The following is a 20,589-nucleotide window of genomic DNA, read 5'->3' on the forward strand; positions in this document are numbered from 1 at the left end:
CTTTTGTAAATGTTTAAATCAACTGTCCAACTATTGAACTGAGGCTAAAAACCGGCAAGCTGCAGGCAAAGAAAAAGTACTGAAAAGGGCAGGGGTGCTTGCATTTTTAAGACAGAATATCACATGATTCTGAAATATGCCTAAATATTCTTTTCTGATCACTTGAAAGAGAGTGTATTCCTTTATTAATTGAATCTCCTATAGCTACTGCTTGTTTAAGTGTAATAACCGCCTTCAACTGTTTTCTGACCCAGTCATGCTTCTCACATACACCCTAACTCCTGACCCTTCACAGACCTGCATCGTCCAGGTTATTATCACCAGCCCTCCTTCCCCATATCAATGTCTCTCTTAAAGTACATTCTTCTGCATTTATTTCAAAAAGATTTACTGGATAGCCCACACAGTCGTTACAATCTTGGCAGAGCACAAATAGACAGACACTCATAATAAAAATAACCTAAAATGCAAGCATGGCACACCCACATAATGTATTTCCTGCAGACCCATGTGGCTTTTCACATGGCTGCCTACCTGAGCTTTCTTTTTCTGAAGAGGCTCACCAAGGCCAATGTCACTGATAATCTGAGAGACCTTTGTTTTTCAGTTTTTGTTTTAATTTTCAGGGGAATCTCAATGTTATAACAAAAAAACAAAAAAAAAAAATTGGTGGAAAAATTGACTCTTCCACTGATTTTTCTCCTGTGTGTTAGAGTCATAGTCCCACTGATTACCTGGAAAAATAAAATAAAAATTGAAAATGAAGGTACTTAGTTATAAATAAGAAATAGTCCTTTTCTCCAACTGGATAAGCAGGACAGAAAGAAACAAGGAACTTTTCTCCCCGTTATACTAAAGCATCCTAAAGTACAGACTGTTTTCTTGGGAAAGGGGTATAGCTAAACAGGCCTTGTACTGTACACCTCCATGGGACCTACGAGGCTTGTTGTCATAGTTGTCTTTCCTACAGTGTGAGCCCACCTCTTTTCTAGTGCATCTCAGATGAGTGCAGACTAACTTCAGGAAGGGTTCCAGTCGTGAACCCACGTGTCTCCGGTGTCCTTGGGCCAATGCTTGAATCTGCAACCCTCACCCCTTCCTTTTCATAGCAACACCCAGAAAAATCACACTACAATAAAATACAAACTCCTGAAAAAAATGAACTGACAGATTGACTGCTGTGAACCACCTAAAGGGTAAAAGCATCCCTATAGGCACTGTGAAGGGGCTGGCAATAAGAAAAGGAGATCCCTTGTTCTACTAGGGCAAAGGCTCACTACACCCCAGAAGTCCCTGGATGGTCACCCTGTAGGTGTCCACAATGAAAATTCCACCCTCCAGTTGGGTAATAAAACATGGGAAACCCTATTGGTGTCCCTGGAGGTTGGGAGGGAGTTCTGGAATTTGAAAAGAAAAGATTAGAGAAGAGGTAATGGGAAGAGATCCCCTTGAAATAAATGACAAAAAAAAAAAAAAAAGCCCATAAAATTCAGCTTCTCTGAAGGGGTACAGAAGGATCATTATTAGGCTGGTCATCCCTAGACGTGTCATAATAACTCTCTGTTTATATCAATAAATCAAACAATAGTACTCGGACAAGATGGATCCAATCAATCATGTAATGTAAAAGAATATATTGATATTTGCTTTAATTTTTCTTTCTAGAATGCTCAAGGTGAGAGCTACATAACTACAACAAACAGCAATAATCATAATAATCATTTGAAAATAAGTGCAATATTTTTGCAGAGCAAAATTAGGACATTTTACTTTACAACCCAGCATACAAAAAATATTCTAATGTTGGTGTCACCTCTTTAACAGCAATACAGACCATCTCCACTGTCAGACACTTTGTGAAGTAACACAAAAACCCTGTGAAAAAGAAACTCAAAACCTTTCTATAGCATAACAGCACTAACTCCCAGGACTCAAACAGTAGTAACTGTGGGGAGACTGCCAAATTGGACTGTGAGGGAGAATACAAAAGATTCACTCAAACCACCCTAAGGCACAAAACCGCAAAGGATTTTGGGTTCCGGGAGGATCTCTTCCTTTCAGAGCCCAGAAGGGTTAGGAAAACCACGGGGAGCTGCTTTGAGCCATTGGTATGCACGTACGGAATATGTTTATCTGTTTTGGATGTTTAAAGTGAGGTGAGTTACTGTTTTGTTTTGCTGTTTCTTTGAAGTCTTGTAAATAAACCTTTTTCCTGACTAGAACAGCCAAATCTTGCTGTCTTCCTTGGCTGTTCCAGATGCCGCAGCCAGCCCAAAACGCTACAGGACCCTCTTTGTGAGTTCTAATTGTACAAGATATTCTGGGTGCGGGGCCATCGGTTGCGGGTGATATACTAAGTTGCATAGAGGCTTTACCTTAAGCAAGGTGCAGAGTTGTTTCATTACCTTGGACACGAATGGGGTCCCCTGATCCGTCAGGATCTCCTTGGGCAGCCCAAGTAATGAAAAAACTTCCATTAGAGTGGTCACCACTGTTAGGGGCAGATTTTAAAACTTAAAGGTGGGCGTAGATTTGTTTGCGCAACCCGGCGCGAACAAATCTATGCTCGATTTTATAACATGCGTGCGCTGCTGCGCCCATGTTATAAAATCCGGGCTTGGTGCGCACAAGGGGGTGCACACTAGAGATGTGAATCGGAACTGAAATCCGACCCGATTCTGGTTCCGATTCACATCTATAGAGATGTGAATCGGAACTGAAATCCGACCCGATTCTGGTTCCGATTCACATCTCTAGTGCACACATGTGCACCTTGCACGCGCCGAGCCCGAGGGGAGCCCTGATGGCTTTCCCCGTTCCCTCCAAGGCCGCTCCGAAATCAGAGCGGCCTTGGAGGGAACTTTTTTTTGGCCCCTCCCCCACCTTCCCCTATCTAACCCACCCCCCAGCCCTACCTAAATCCCCCCACCTTATTTTATTTCTTACACCTGCCTGAGGCAGGCGTATCTTGGCATGCCGACAGGCTGCCTGTGCATAAACCTCTGGCACGGCCGGAACGGAGGAGGGCTCAGGACATGCCCCTGGACCACCCCTGGACCACCGTCATGCCCCCGGACCCACCCCCAGACCACCCCCGGAATGCCCACTTTTGAAAGCCCCGGGACTTACACGCGTCCCGGGTCTTGCACGTGCTGCCGAGCCTATACAAAATAGGCTCGGCATGCGCGGGGCAGATTTTCTCAGGTTACTCGCGTATATTACGCGCGGAGCCTTTGAAAATCTGCCCCTTAGGGTCTTCTTGTTACACAGCGATATTGCCTCTTGATATCTTTGGCATAGTCCAGAATCCTGAGGATGTATTTATTTCTTCAAGTAGATCTTTCTAATGGCACTACAAGATCCATGCCCACCCTTTCAAAAGGAATCTCGATTATAGGCATTGGTATGAGAGGTGCCACCCATATTCCAGCAGTCTCTGTGAATTGGCAAGAAGGGCAGAACCGGCAATACAACTGGACCTGTTTATGTAGACTCGGCCAATAAATTTGTGCCAATATTTTCTCCTGGGTCTTGTCCTCCCGCAGGTGTTCCCCCTAGTAGGTAGTGGTGTCCTAGTTGCATGACCTTCTGATGATACAGTTTGGGAACTAGAGCTGTTCTATCAATTACCCCTCTATATTTCCCTTTGTGAGTCAGTAAAGTAACTCCCCTTTCATCACAAAATAAGGAAGAATAGGATCTGTAAACTGCACTCCAGGTACTACCTTTCTGTCCTCCTTCTGTATATGCTCTTGGACCCTCTTAAAGGACTCATCTTCCCTCTGGGCCTGCTTGAAGCTCCCTAGGTCACCCCATTGTTTCCATTCAGAAGGACCAGTTAAGAACATAAGAACATGCCATACTGGGTCAGACTAAGGGTCCATCAAGCCCAGCATCCTGTTTCCAACAGTGGCCAATCCAGGCCATAAGAACCTGGCAAGTTCCCAAAAATGAAGTCTATCCCATGTTTCTGTTGCTAGTAATAGCAGTGTCTATTTTCTAAGTCAACTTAATTAATATCAGGTAATGGACTTCTCCTCCAAGAACTTATCCAATCCTTTTTTAAACCCAGCTATACTAACTGTACTAACCACATCCCCTAGATAACATTCTAGAGTTTAATTGTGTGTTGAGTGTAAAAGAACTTTCTCTGATTAGTTTTAAATGTGCGACATGCTAACTTCATGGAGTGCCCCCTAGTCCTTCTATTATCCGAAAGAGTAAATAACTGATTCACATTAATCCATTCTAGACCTCTCATGATTTTAAATACCTCTATCATATCCCCCCTCAGCCATCTCTTCTCCAAGCTGAAAAGTCCTAACCTCTTTAGTCTTTCCTCATAGGGTAGCTGTTCCATTCCCTTTATCATTTTGGTCACCCTTCTCTGTACCTTCTCCATTGTAACTATATCTTTTTTGAGATGTGGTGACCAGAATTGTATACAGTATTCAAGGTGCGGACTCACCATGGAGTGATACAGAGGCATTATGACATTTTCCATTTTATTCACCATTCCCTTTCTAATAATTTCCAACATTCTGTTTGCTTTTTTGACTGCCTCAGCACACTGAATTGATGATTTCAATGTGTTATCCACTATGACGCCTAGATTTCTTTCTTGGGTGTTAGCTCCTAATATGGAACCTAACATTGTGTAACTATAGCATGGGTTATTTTTCCCTATATGCATCACCTTGCACTTATCCACATTAAATTTCATCTGCCATTTGGATGCCCAATTTTCCAGTCCCACAAGGTCTTCCTGCAATTTATCATAATTCTGGATAGGTGGCTATTCTTCCCCTGACTCCGATCCCTCCTCTCTAGCTGCCTCTAAATTAGCAGCCTAAGTGTATTTGTCCTGTTGGCGCTGTCTCTGGAATGTAGGAGTCTTTGAGTCTTTATGATAGAGATCTGGATCATCTAAGGGAAAGAGTTGTAGAAAGTCCAAATCTTTATTGTTGTGGTTGGACAAACCCATTGTGAGCTGGTTCCAGAGATTCTTAGTTTGGATAGTCCCATCCTATGACCATGGGGTAGAGTAGCCAAGAAAGAACTCCCACCTCAATTTTTTCTTGGAAGACCCAGCTTGTTGGATACTGCCATTGTTCCCCGTGTATTAATGCCAGGATCACTACTATATGTCATAGTCATTCTGGACTTGCTTCACTAACTCTCTTCAAATGAGCATTTTCACATTCCCAGAGTTCACTAATGCTTGGGTTGGAATGTAATCTAGCTCAACAGCAATCACAAAAGTAGATACTACCTGGCTGGGGACATCCAAGAAATTACAAAAGTGTGGGGCCACAGCATTAACATCCATGGGTTCATCATCCCTACAGGGACAGTCTCTGGCAAAATGGCCTCTTTCTTCACATGGCGATCTGGCTGAAGGTTATGGTTGAGGCGAAAAGTCCAAGTGGACCTGTGCTACTAGTTGTCAAGGCCTCTGATTCTTAGGGCTCTATTGTTTTCTGCCCGAGTCAAGTGACTTCTCTGGAAACCGTGATGACTCAGCATAGTCTGAGCCTGGTAATAGGCCTCTGCTATTCCAAGTGCCTTTTCAATCATAAGGTTTGGGTGTTGGCAGATCCACTGCTGCATAGGCCATTCTAGGCTATCTAGGACTGTTCCAGCAGACCGCTTTTGCTACCTCCACCTCAGTCTTCCCTTCTGTGTGCAGTCACTTCCAAGTGACATCTTTAAGTCTGTGGAATAGGTTCCTTAGATTTTCCCAGCCTGTAGAACTCCCCGCTGAAATCACTGTCAGTAGACTGTAGGGTGAGTCCTGCTCTCTTTAGAATGGCAGTCTTCACTTCCTGGTATGTGGCCCTGCCTTCTGAATTGACAATTTGGAAAGCATCTTGACTAATCCCAGTGAGTAGATTCCCCAAATTGGTAGCCCACCTGTCCCCTGGCCTGTCTGTTGAGATCATGGACCCTTGGGCCAGCTAGAAGTTGATGAAACTGTGCTGAGGGGAGGCCCACAGCGAAAGTTGTAGCCGGGAAGCGGATCAGAGCCAGGAGACTACAGGAACTTCACCACTGGAAGCTCAAAGTTCCCCTGGGAGGAGCCCTTGGGAACCCGAGCCGCTTGGACTTAGGAGCGGTCTCCTAGAGATGAAGGTCCGAAGAAATTCCAGAATTTGTGAGCCAGGAGGAGGATCGGAACCAGAAAACCCATAGGAACTTCACCATTGGAAGCCCGAGATCCCCCTAGGAGAAGCCCTTGGGGACTTGGACCGCTTGAACTTAGGCGGGGTCTCCTGGAGAAGAGAGTTCAAGAGAAGTCCGAGTCGAGGCATGCGGCTTTGCAGGATGGAATGGACCAGCAGTCAGGGCAGGATGCAGACAGCAGAATCCGGAGACAAGCCAGAGATCGAGTCGGGCAGCAAGCAGAATATCCGAGGATGTACCAAGTCAAGAGCCAGGAAGATGAGCCAAAGGGAAGCTGGAACAACTGAAACAGAGGCAGGCTGGAGCAGGAACAAGGCTGGAGCAGGAATAAGCAACTAGAACTCTCATGAGACGACCCATTGCAAGGCGAAGAGTAAGGCTGGCTGCAGGGTTTAAATCCCTGACACGATCTGATGTCATCCCCGAGGTGGAGTCATCTTTCCCGCGCTGGTCCCTTTAAATTTAGAGCCCCTGCACGTGCGCGCACCTAGTGGTGTGGGACCATCCGGAGAGCGTCGGCAGCATTTCCCTGGCAGAGGGAGCGCCACGCGAAGGGACCAGCAAGGCCCGAGCAGGCCTCTGAGATGCTGCGGTTGCCCGGAGAACCCCCGAGATAGGGAGAGGGACCACCCGTGGACATCTGCGGGCTGGGACTGCAACAGTACCCCCCCCCCCTCCTACACCCCTTTCCCGGGGGCTTTGGCTTTGCAGGATGGTATAAATGAAACTGGTGGAGAAAAGTCTTATCCAGAATGTTGGAGGCAGGTTCCCAAGTATTCTCCTCAGGACCATACCCCTCCCAGGAGAGAAAATAGTCCCATCTTCTATGATGGAAACACACATCTAAGACATCCTTTACTTGGTAGATGGTGTCCTCCTCTGCTGCAGCTTTGGAGGGTTCAGGAGGCTTGTCGTGGAAGGCTGATAAGACCAAGGGCTTGAGTAAAGACACAAGAAAAATGTTATGAATCCTTAATGTGGATGGAAGATGTAGGCAGTACGAAACAGCACCAATTCACTCTGTTACTGCAAACGGACCAATGTACTTAGGAACGAGGCACAAGGAAGGAATCCGTAATCGAATGTTCTTGGTACTCAACCAAACCTTGTCTCCCAGGAGGAATACAGGGGCAGTATGTCATTGTTTGTCTGCCTGTTTCTTTGCAGTTTGTTGTAATTTATCTTGAATGGATCCCCAAAGATCTCGTAGCTGTTGGGCTGTCAGTTGTGCTGCAGGCACAGTCAGAGGCAGAGACAGAGGCAAAGGAGGCTTGAGTTGTTTCCCATAAACCAATTGGAAGGGGAAGGGAGATAGACTGGTGGCTGAATGACAGTGGTGGTTGTATGAGAATTCTGCCCATGGCAGTAAGGCCACCCAATCAACTTGTTTATGTCCTATGAAAGCTCGGAGAAAAGCTTTCAAGGTCTGATTCTTTCATTCCGCTTGACCATTGCCTTGCAGATGAAAGGCTGTTGTAAAGTCCAATTGTACCCCGAATTTCTTACAGAGTGCTCTCCAGTACTTGACCTTGAACTACAAACCTCGGTCAGAGGTAATATGGAGCGGAAGTCCATGAATACGGAAATATATGTTGCGTGAAGAGTTGCACTAGTTCGGGTGCTGTCGGCAATTTGGTTAGAGGCACAAAGTGGGCCATTTTAGAAAACTTGTCAACCGTAACCCACATCATGGTTCTCCCCTCCGAGGGTGGTGACTATAAAGTCAGTAGACAGATGAGTCCATGGCTCTGTTGGAATGAGTAGCGGTTGGAGAAGCCCCCAGGGATTTTTACATGCATAAAGGTTTGGAAATTCACCCCTTAGTTTATCAAAATAAAAACTAGTCCCTATTAATCTTTGTGATTTGTAGAGATAAGGAAAAAGTACAGATAAGCAAGGTCCTTGGTAAAATAGTATTTCTGAAAGCAAAGTCTGCTAATGTGAAATTCTGTGTCAAAGTTTTGGCTGACATTCAAAATTAACTGATCATTTTTCCTCTAAAGGAAGTAAATATTTACATAGTTTCTAAAGTTTATTTCATTTTCCCTGCAGATATGTAACTTAGGATTGTGCATTTTAAAGTATCAATTAAAATTAACAATAGTAAAATAACTATTAATTATAGTAATGATAATGTATTAGGTATGAACCTGTATTTTATATCATTTCAAAAGCTAATAATTGAGCAAACAGAAAAGAAGGAAAATCAATAGAATTCTACCTTTTACTTCTGATTTTATTTTTATTTCTCAGCAGTTTGATAACTCTCTTTACTCTGTTATTTCCACTATTTTGGAAATCAATAAATTGAAGTGATAAGAGGCAATTTCTGGAAACAAATGCTTTGATACTTTCAAAGTTAAGTAAAGAGATTGATATTGAAAAGGGGTTGTCTACTTATATTTTAAATTAGCTAGGCAAACACCAAGATTTGAAATTCCCAACCCTCCCCCTTTGACTGGCAAATGTTTACCCAGGTAAGTCCTTACCCAGCAAAAACGTGACTGGATAAACAAGCGTTTCCAGGGGTTGTGGCTGAAATGCATCTGGCTAGCGCTGCACTAAGCAGATAAGACTTAGGCCTGGATTTTCCATTCTCGCAGATAATGGTGAATCCCGGCGGTCCCTTGGGGGGGGGGGGCGAAGGGGGGAGCGGGCCTGCGAAAGCTGGCAGCGATTGCACCACCGCGGTGTTATATCGCTGCCAGCTTTCGCACCCAATAGCGCCATCGTGAAAGGTGGTGCTATTGGGCGCGCTACTGGCGACGATAACGTAACTTACCTTACGCCGCCAGCGAAGATAACACCGCGTCCGCCTCCTCGCCACCCTGACTCCTCCCTTCCTTGCCCTGACTCCATCCTGACTCCGCCCCCCCCCCCCCCCCCCGCTTGCTATCACGCGAAAGGTCCCTTATTGCGTGCGATACGGATAGAAAATGACCCCCTAAGGCAGGTAAGTCTGCTTGGAGAAAACGCTGCCCTCAATATAGTCAGATAATTTTGTCTGGGTGAAGTTTTCAGTGTGTTTTCAGCATTCTTGTTCAGCTAAGTACTGCTCAATATCCGAGATAAAATTACATAACTTTAGCCGGCTATATTTTCACTCGACGGATTACGGAATATTGAGCTCAAAATATAAAAACACCAAAAAAACATTTTGGCAAAAAAAAAAAAAAAAAGGGATCTAGGCAAAGTAAAGTATACATTCAAGAAATAGGCACTTTGGGCATGTCTAGTATTGCTGAGGCTTTATTATTTTGTTCTTTAAAGAAACACGTATTCAGGACAATGCTGACTGAAAAACTATGCATGTCACTTTTTTGTTGTGGAAACACAATGAACCTGTTGTGCCTTGTTACATTCTGCAGGCTGTCTCTCAATGACCAAGGTGCCTTATAAATGACTGCTCTATTTTTAGTCATTGCAGGGATCAGACACCCCTAGTTAAATCAATTGCTGGTAGCCATGGAGACGACACAGGGCATCTGGATACATACGGCGTTCCATCTGTTTTAATAAGCTACAAGGCAGGGAGAAACTGTATCGACTTACATTATTTGAGAAGAATATTGTCTTGGGAATATGGATATTATGTTTGTGAAATCCTTGCAATAATATGTTTCCTTTGTGAAATGAAAAATTCAGAAAAAAAACAAACCAGGAGACACTTACTAATATCTGTTATTTCCTTTCTGTTTTACAGATATACCAACACTCTTTTACTGCAGATTATGTTCTTTGCAATTTGCTTAGAGGGTAAGAGTTAATTTCCTTTCTATATTTAAAACAAAGCTGTTTACTGTTTAGTAGTCTGCAAACCAGTGTTAGGCTTTGCTGACAATGACAAAAGGTTCGCTTGAGAACATCCAGTTTAATCATGCCATGATATCACAAGCTATGCTTCATGAAAAGGATGTTGTGGCAAATTCCATAAAAAAGGATTTTTAGTTTCCTGGGACGCCACTACCAGTCTATATGCCATTAAAAAAAAAAAAAAAAATCTGGCTTGGTGAAAAGTACTGCAGCCAAGTACTACCTTCTGATTTTGTACAGAAAGCTGGTGGGTACGAAGGAAGCAACAATGCAGTGCAGTAACTCGCAGAAAGAATGGTTTTATTTTTCTTGCTGTCTCCTTTCTCACAGATATAACTACTGGGTTTCACCTTTCCTAATGAAGTAGACAGGAGTACAAAAAAAAAGAAGTAAAAGTAGTCACATACGTGTATGAAAATGCAAGGAAATTGCTTTATCAAGTATAGAAACAAAATGTTGAATCCTACTGTTTTTCTTGTAAAAGAGTGCGAGAATTTCAGACTGATTGTGCTCACGCTTTATTAGAATTGGTATTAAAGTGGAATCAGATTTGTTCTAACGTGCACGAGACTGTAGGCCAAGCAAAAACCCGATTGATGTGTCATCCCAAAGTCTCCCTGTGGTATAATACTCCTCACTGAATGAAATAAAGGCTAGGAATAGGTGCTTCATGCGGAAATCAAATATGTAGTCTGATAAGCCTGAAGGTTAAATAAATTAGCTATTATCAATGCTAAATGTGCTTTCTTCCAGACAGTTATTGAGAATCTGTCTAACTGTCTTCAAGGATCATTTTCCATTGTGAAAGGTCATTTTTTCTCCTCTGTGTCCATTGCCTTCTTCATACTCATCTCTAGATTGTGATTTCTTTCTCAGTTTACCACAGATGAAATTCAGAACATTTGTCAACAGGAGAATTTCATTGTTTAGTTTATTTATAGCCTTCATTGATTGCTATTTTATTTAGATATCAAAGCACTTTCTAGTTGGGTTGGGGCCTGAAACTACAAATTTCCTATTTGTGTGGTATGATTTCATGTTTTTAAGTCTGGATCATGCAATCACCCTTCTTGTAGAGACTCAGCTCTCTACATGTGTTTTAGACTCCTGCCTGTCTAATTTAGGTATGACCACAAGGGTCTGTGTAGGGAATTCTTTTTAACCATAGTCTGTAGCTGACTTTCCTGAAGTAGACAAACATGCTTTGGAAAAACCTATTTTGAAGAAACCATTCCTAGATAGAAATCCAATAGAAAGACTTGTTTCAAATTTGCCTTTTTTGTCAAAATTGATAAAAAGGGCTGTGTTGGTACATTTTTCAGAGTATCTGAATGAGGCCTTTATCAACCTGGCGTCTGCATTAGGTATGATTATTTTAGACGGCTACAGATGATCTGAGATGTAACTTTTATAAAGGGACATCTTCCAATTTGCTACTGCTGCACTTAATGACTGCTTTTGATGCCACTGAACATGAGATACTTTTATCTAGGTTGAAAGACATCACTGTCAGATGCAGGGTCATACAGTGGTTCCATTCTTTTCCGTCCAACAAATCATGGTCTCCACATGGTCTATACTTGAGATGATATTATTCCCAATGTTGTTTATAATCTACCTACATCTTCTTTTAGACATCATTAGGTCTTGGGGATTTAGTGTTAATTTCTTTGCAGATGATTTACAAATTTATTGTCTATACATTCACAACCAGTTGGACCCTCTTAAGATCACTAACAAATGTTGAAGGCTAATAAACTGGTTTTCAGTCTGTCCAGGACAGAGATTCTGTGGGTTGGGAAGGCAAACCTTCAGACTTTTAATCTGCAGATTGAGTGGTCTTCCATTTAAATCTCATGTAAAGAGCTTGGGAGTGGTTCTTGGCTCCTTTCTTGACTTGGAGAATTGAAACTCATCCATTATTAAAAAGCTTTGCACAATCTGCCATCTTATGTGACAAGTAATTAGTTTAGAATAGTAGTACAAGCTATGATCATTATTAATCCTGCTCCTCTGGTGTCATGCAACAAAATGGAACCAGCCTTGGATCAGCCAGCACTATTTTTTTTTAATAAGGAGCAGACAGAATAGGAGTAACTGGGGATTGTTCTTACCTTATAAAGACGAAAGATAGGGTAAGAGAATGGGGGGAGGGTGGTCCTGGGGAGCTGGAGGTGTCAGCAAGCCTGCGGGGACGTTTTTTGTGATTTTGGTAGTGCAGCATTATATTTACATTTTACATTTATTAAAATGTGTTAATCACTTAAACTAAAAAGGCCTAAGCGATATACAATAAAACATACATAGTTAAAATGTGCCAAGACAATAAATAACATTTAAAATATAAAGCTTAAAACAACACTACTAAAGTCACAAAAGACTATCATATATGCAATAAAAGACTTTTCCGGATGTAGGATGTAACTCTATTCTGGATATGGACATAGCAACTTCAGGAGATTTCAAAGTGCAACACATCATGGATGTCTGAGTGGAGGACATGCAGTTAAATGTATGCCAACTTAAATAAAAAAAAGTTTTCAGAAGACTTTGAAATGTTTTCAAACTATCACTCACAAGTAACTCTAAGGGAAACGAGTTCCAGAGAACAGGAGCTGCAACGGAAAAAGCACATTCATGGGTTATATGAAGACATGCTATTTTTAAAGGATGAATGTCTAGAAGCCTTCACTGTGAGGATCTCAAGTGCCTTGAGGGTTGATACATTTTTAAAAGAGTATTCAGCCATGTATATGCCATATTTAAAGGTTAACATGCTTATTTTATATTTTATATGTTCATGAATGGAAAGTCATTGTAGTTTGATCAAAACTGGAGTGATACGATTGTGATGTTTGATGCCTGCAATGAGACGAGCGGCTGAATTAATTAACATCTGTAACGGTTGTAAAATGGAGTCAGGAAGACCAAGAAGAAGGCTGTTACAATAATCAATAATGGGGAAAATGGATGATTGTACTATAGTGTGAAAATCTGAAGAATGAAGCAATTTCTTCAGGCCAGACAGGATACGCAATTTAAAGAAACCCTGCCTGACTACCATTTTGATGTGTGAACAAAAAGACAAAGTGCTGTCTAACATGGCACCTAAACTTTTTATACATTTTTAGAATGGAAAAACTGAATTCTCAATGATGATAGACATCTCTGGGAAAATAGAATATGGGCTATGAACTGAAAGAAATTCCATTTTGGCCATGTTCAAGGACAATTTATTGTGGAATAGCCACTGTTTAATGGTGGGGAAGCAAATATTTAAGTGTTCGAGAGTGTCCTGCCAAGTGGAGTGTAAATGTAAAGCAAATGGAATATCATCAGCATAAATTTTGTAACAATCACTCAAGCTTGCAAGAATCTTACAGATTGGAGCCAGGTAAATGTAGAAAAGTGCTGAAGAACATGAGGAAACTTGAGGAACCCCTATTTTAATAAGAGAGGGCAAAGCTTCATTCCTAAATTTAATCTGCTGTGAGTGGTTTTGAAGATAAGAAAAAAAAAATGTAAAACCCTACTTGCCATACCAAACTCTTGTAGTCAGTGGCAAAGCATATCATGGTCGACTGTGTCGAACGCAGAAGAGATATCTAAAGAGACAGAAATGAACTGCTGACCAATGTCGATTCCTCACCACAGAGTGTCAGTGAAAGATAATGATGACAGCTCAGTATTCATGGCACGCCTAAAACCAAACTGATGAGGATCAAGTAGGTTGTACTTTTCTAAATGATCCAAGAATTGTAATAATACATTGGTTTTGACTTTAGCCAAAAAAAGCAAAGACAAAATGGGTCTGTAGTTATTTGGATCAGCACTGTCAAGGTTACTGTTTTTTAGAAGGGGTTGAACTGTGGCTCTTTTGAGAGAATCAGGAATCAATCCGTCTTCCAGAAACAAATTAATGATGGACGTAATGATAGACGACAGCAAGTCTCTTGCAACCTTGAATAAGGCAGTTGAGCAATTACTTGAAGGACAGATTACATCATTCAGATTAGCAATAATCAGAATAAATTTGCTCACAGATTGGGAGAGGATTGGGACTAGCATCATTCAACATAAAATGAAAAATAAATTGAATTTGTTTTTCTTTTGTTTTGATTTGAAAATGAATAGAAACAAACATTTTGTTGACATTTCTTGTTTCTTTCCCAGCAAAAGCATATCTGCACATTATTGTAACATTGCCAGTTTAGTTTTGGGATGCATTTTTCAAGAAAACATTTCCCCTATATTGCTGTCTTTACACTGGCTCCCAGTGATTTTGAGACATAGATTTAAGATTCTTTCCTTGCCTTTTAAGTTGTTGGTTGGGTTGGGTCAGATTATTTAACTGACAGACTTAACAGAGATGTGCTAAATTGTTTTCTGAGATCTGCTAGTTATTTTTTGCAATGTTTTCTTACAGTTAAGGAATGCAAATGTGTCAAAACCTGTGTTCTTTTACATACATAACCCCAATGCTATGGAATTCCCTTCTGCATGAATTGCACTTGGAGAACTTCCAATGGTTCTGCAAGTAGCTTAGATATTACTTATTCAGTTTGGCTATTTAGGAGCCTTGGGGGGGGGGGGGGGCTAATGTTTGCCTTGTTTTTATCTATATGGGCTGATAACACAAATCTGTAGTCAAAAGGTAGTATTGGTTTGTTGAGACTTCTCGACCAAACATGAGGCCATTTTTTATTACTTGAATATCATTTTTCTATGTTTTTAGGTTTGATTTGTTGTACAGCACCATAGACTTTACAGGTTGACATTTATCAAATATAAATATATGGCCCATATGTGCCACAGAGAGAGTAGGTTTTGATGATCTAAGGGTGTGTAATGTTAAAATGGAGTTTTCCTCCTAAGGGAAGTCCGTAAATGTTGCAGTGAAGTAATGTGAGAAGGTTCTAATGCAAAAGGGTTCATCTGTGTGTCAGAGGGTGTTACAGATAACTCCCTGAATGACAATTAATTTAGTACAGCCCTTAAGGGCTTAGTTTCAGGAGAAGGTTATAAAAACCCTGATTATGTTTAGTCTGGGGCTTCTCCAGAGTGAACAGGCGAGCACGAGGGGGGTGGAGAAACAGACATTCAGGCAGAGATTTTCTCATGGAGTCTCAGGAATGAAAATATGAGTGAAGCTGTTTTGAAGACTGAAAGAAAAGTGCACTTTGCAATGGAAACTTGTTAGAACCAGGAGGCAAACTGTGTCAGCAGGAACTTGCTTCGGGGCTCAGAGGACTCCTGTCTACAGAACGGAGGGATGTCTTCCTTCAACTGATCAGGACATTGTGAGTAACTAAATCCAGAAATAGAAAGAAAAAAGAGGGCCAGGGTAGGCCAAAGAAGTGTCTGTGATAAGGGACTAAAGTATTTTTGTGTTTGTGGTTGTGAGGAAAGAGACTGATTTCTTTTAATGCTCCCCAAGGCTGGGAATGTGACATACGAACATAAGAAATTGCCATGCTGGGTCAGACCAAGGGTCCATCAAGCCCAGCATCCTGTTTCCAACAGAGGCCAAACCAGGCCACAAGAACCTGGCAATTACCCAAACACTAAGAAAATCCCATGCAACTGATGCAATTAATAGCAATGGCTATTCCCTAAGTAAACTTTATTAATAGCCGATAATGGACTTCTCCTCCAAGAACTTATCCAAACCTTTTTTGAACCCAGCTACACTAACTGCACTAACCACATCCTCTGGCAACAAATTCCAGAGCTTTATTGTGCATTGAGTGAAAAAGAATTTTCTCCGATTAGTCTTAAATGTGCTACTTGCTAACTTCATGGAATGCCCCCTAGTCCCTCTATTATTCTAAAGTGTAAATAACCGATCCACATCTACTCGTTCAAGACCTCTCATGATCTTAAAGACCTCTATCATATCCCCCTCCAAGCTGAACAGCCCTAACCTCTTCAGCCTTTCCTCATAGGGGAGCTGTTTCATCCCCTTTATCATTTTGGTTGTCCTTCTCTGTACCTTCTCCATCATAACTATATCTTTTTTGAGATGCGGCGACCAGAATTCTACACAGTATTCAAGGTGCGGTCTCACCATGGAGCAATATAGAGGCATTATGATATTTTCCGTTTTATTAACCATTCTCTTCCTAATAATTCCTAATATTCTGTTTGCTTTTTTGACTGCTGCAGCAAACTGAGCCGACGATTTTAAAGTATTATCCACTATGATGCCTAGATCTTTTTCCTGGGTGGTAGCTCCTAATCTGGAACCTAACATCGTGTAACTACAGCAAGGGTTATTTTTCCCTATATGCAACACCTTGCACTTGTCCACATTAAATTTCATCTGCCATTTTGATGCCCAATCTTCCAGTCTTGCAAGGTCCTCCTGCAATGTATCACAGTCTGCTTGTGATTTAACTACTCTGAATAATTTTGTATCATCCGCAAATTTGATAACCTCACTCATCGTATTCCTTTCCAGATCATTTATATATATATTGAAAAGCACCTGTCCAAGTACAGATCCCTGAGGCACTCCATTGTTTACCCTTTTCCACTGAGAAAATTGACCATTTAATCCTACACTCTGTTTCCTGTCTTTTAACCAGTTTGTAATCCACGAAAGGACATTGCCTCCTATCCCATGACTTTTTAGTTTTCGTAGAAGCCTCTCATGAGGGACTATGTCAAATGCCTTCTGAAAATACAAATACACTATATCTACTGGTTCACCTTTATCCACATGTTTATTAACCCATTCAAAAAAATGATGCAGATTTGTTAGGCAAGACTTCCCTTGGCTAAATCCATGTTGACTGTGTTCCATTAAATATTGTCTTTCTATATGCTCTACGATTTTGATCTTGAGAATAGTTTCTACTATTTTTCCCCGCACTGAAGTCAGACTCACTGGTCTATAGTTACCCGGATCACCCCTGGAGCCTTTTTTAAATTTTGTGGTTGCATTGGCCACCATCTAGTCTTCAGGTACAATGGATGATTTTAATGATAGGCTACAAATTTTTACTAATAGATCAGAAATTTCATTTTTTAGTTCCTTCAGTACCCTAGGATGCATATCATCTGATCCAGGTGATTTGCTACTCTTTAGTTTGTCAATCTGGTAGGGGTGTGCATTCGTTTTGAACTTAAATGGAAAACGCAACTTATTTTTTTTTTTAACTTAAAAAAATGATGAGGCGTAAACGATCGGATTTCCAACTTATTCAACATAGCTATGTTGAATACGTTGGAAATCGCAATTGTTGATCTAAATAAAAATTTAAACCCCTCACCCTCCTTAATCCCCCCCCCCCCAAGACTTACCAAAACTCCCCAAGCTGGCCAAAAGTTCCGTGAGGGTCCGGGAGCGGACGCGTGGGGAATCACGTGACGTCCGCGTCACTCCGACGTGACGCCGACGTCACGTGGTCCATCGCGGTTCTGCTCCTGGACCCCTCGTTGGGCCCAAAAGGCACTTTTGGCCAGCTTGGGGGGGTCAGGAGGCCCCCCCAAGCTGGCCAAAAGTTCCTTTTGGGCCCAACGAGGGGTCCGGGAGTGAACCCGAGGGGAATCACGTGACGCCGCGTCACTCCGACGTCACGCCGACGTCACGTGATTCCCCTCGGGTTCGCTCCTGGAACCCTCGTTGGGCCCAAAAGGCACTTTTGGCCAGCTTGGGGGGGTCAGGAGGCCCCTCCAAGCTGGCCAAAAGTGCCTTTTGGGCCCAACGAGGGGTCCGGGAGCGAACCCGAGGGGAATCACGTGACGCCGCGTCACTCCGACGTGATGCCAATGTCACGTGCTCCTTGCAAAGGAGTTCAGGAATGGCCTCCTGACCCCGCTGGACCACCAGGGAGTTTTGGTAAGTCTTGGGGGGGGGGGGCGGGATTAAGGCGGGTGAGGGGTTTAAATTTTTATTTGCACATATGGACATAGACTCAACTTATGGAATTCTCCATATGTCCATATTGACCGCAAATGGGACCCCCTTTCGACTTATGGACTTATGAACTTAAACTTTTGGTCTGCACATCCCTACAATCTGGCCTACTACATCTTCCAGGTTCACAGTGATTTTGTACAGTTCGTCTGACTCATCACCCCTGAAAACCATCTCCGTAACTGGTATCTCCCCAACATCCTCTTTAGTAAACATGGAAGCAAAGAATTAATTTAGTCTTTCTGCAATGGCCTTATCTTCCCTAAGAGCCCCTTTAACCCCTTGGTCATCTAATGGTCCAACCAACTCCCTCACAGGTTTCTTACTTCAGATATATTTTAAAAAGTTTTTATTATGAGTTTTTGCCTCTATGGCCAACTTCATTTCAAATTCTCTCTTCGCCTGTCTTATCAATGTTTTACACTTAACTTGACAATGCTTATGTTTTATCCTATTTTCTTCAGATGGATCCTCCTTCCAATTTTTGAAGGATTTTTTTTGGCTAAAATAGCCTCTTTCACCACACCTTTTAACCATGACGGTAATCGTTTTGCCTTCTTTCCTCCTTCCTTAATGTGTGGAATACATATGGACTGCGCCTCTAGGATTGTATTTTTAAACAATGTCCAAGCCTGTTGAACACTTTTAACCTTTGCAGCTGCACCTTTCAGTTTTTTTCTAACTATTTTCCTCATTTTAGCAAAGTTTCCCTTTTGAAAGTTTAGTGTTAGGGCTGCAGATTTACGTATTGTCCCCCTTCCAGTTATTAGTTTAAATTTGATCATGTTATGATCACTGTTGCCAAGTGGCCCCACCACCGTTACCTCTTTCACCAAATCCTGCATTCCACTAAGAATTAAATCTAAAATAGCTCCCTCTCTTGTTGGTTCCTGAATCAATTGCTCCATGAAGCAATCATTTATTACATCCAGGAACTTTATGTCTCTAGCAAGTCCTGATGTTACATTTACCCAGTCAATATTGGGGTAATTGAAATCTCCCATTATTATTGCACTGCCAAATTGGTTTTCTTCCCTGATTTCTCTTAGCATTTCATCATCTGTCTGACCATTTTGTCCAGGTGGATGGTAGTATACTCCTATCACTATACTCTTACCTAACACACATGGGATTTCTACCCATATAGATTCTACTGAGCATGATCTTTATCCTGTTGGACTCTATACCCTCCCAGACATAAAGTGCCACACCCCCTCCAAGTTGATCCTCCCTATCATTGCGATATAATTTGTACCCTGATATAACACTGACCCATTGGTTATCCTCCTTCCACCAAGTCTCTGTGATATCAATTATGTCAATCTCATCATTTGCTGCTATACACACTAACTCTCCCATCTTACTTCTTAGACTTCTGGCATTGGCATACAGACATTTCAAAGTGTGTGTTTTGTTTGTTTTAACAACCTGCTTCTCAGTTGTTTGGGATAATTCGGAAATCATTAGCTTCAATGATTTTTTATATTTAGGCATATGGACTATGTTTGCTTTTAATGGAACCTCTCTGTTGAGATGCCCTACTCTCCTGTTTCTTTAGTATCCTTCAAGGATACATTTCTCTGAACCATGCACTGCTGAGTGACTGTTGGCTTTCCCCATTGTTCTAGTTTAACAGCTGCTCTATCTCCTTTTTGAAAGTTAGTGCCAGCAGCTTGGTTCCACTCTGGTTAAGGTGGAGCCCATCCTTTCGGAAAAGTCTCCCTTTTTCCCAAACGTTTCCCCAGTTCCTTACAAAGCTGAGTCCCTCTTCCCTGCACTCCATGCATTGAAACTCTGGAGCTCTGGCTGCTTCTGGGGAAGCATTTCAGAGAATCCCACCCTGGAGGTTCTGGATTTCAGCTTCCTACCTAAAATCCTAAATTTGGCTTCCAGAAGCTCTCTCCCACATTTTCCTATGTCGTTGGTGCCAACATGTACCATGACAGTCAGCTTCTCCCCAGCACTGTCTATAATCCTATCTAGGTGATGCGTGAGGTCTGCCACCTTCGCACCAGGCAGGCAAGTTATCAGGTGTTCTTCATGTCCACCAGCCACCCTGCTATCTACGACGATGTACAGGTTCTTATACCTATTTCCGATTCCATCTCCAATGCCCTAAAAAGATGGGACAGCGCCCTCACATCCATCAACTGTCTCCTCACTCAGCTCAACCTAGCCCTAAACCCCAACAAAACAGAACTCATGATCATCTCTCCTCAATCCATCAATTCCTTACCTACACTTGCAACCAATTATCCCCCCTCTCTCCCCACTTTCTCCCAAACTGTTAGAGACCTAGGTGTCACACTTGACCCCCAATTCAGCCTGCAGAAATGTATCTCATCCACCATCAAAGACTGCTACTACAAACTACACACCCTCAAAAAACTTAAACCCCTGTTGCATTTTAATGACTTCAGAACCGCCCTACAAGCCCTTATATTATCCAAAATAGACTACTCAAACGCTTTGCTCCTAGGTCTCCCGAAAAACAGCCTTGCCCCCCTTCAGCTACTGCAAAATGCAGCTGCACGTATATTAACCGGCTCCCGCAGAAAAGAACACATCACACCTGTCCTCAAACAACTACATTGGCTTCCCATCACTGCCAGAATCCAGTTTAAAACTCTCACCCTCATACATAAAGCACAATCTTGACATGCTCTGGTTCT

The 20,589-nt window shown here is 42.1% G+C and overlaps 1 protein-coding gene across 1 annotated transcript in view; it reads left to right on the forward strand.

Moving 5' to 3' along the window:
- Nucleotides 1–20,589, forward strand: part of DPP6 (dipeptidyl peptidase like 6) — a 1,747,714-nt gene that overhangs the window by 1,247,896 nt on the left and 479,229 nt on the right. Inside the window, exon 6 of the mRNA XM_029588457.1 lies at nt 9,887–9,939. Coding sequence (XP_029444317.1) covers nt 9,887–9,939 — 53 coding nt within the window. The remainder of the gene's footprint in view (nt 1–9,886; nt 9,940–20,589) is intronic.

The sequence above is a fragment of the Rhinatrema bivittatum genome, chromosome 2 (assembly GCF_901001135.1).
Source record: "Rhinatrema bivittatum chromosome 2, aRhiBiv1.1, whole genome shotgun sequence".
Classification (NCBI taxonomy): Eukaryota; Metazoa; Chordata; class Amphibia; order Gymnophiona; family Rhinatrematidae; genus Rhinatrema; species Rhinatrema bivittatum.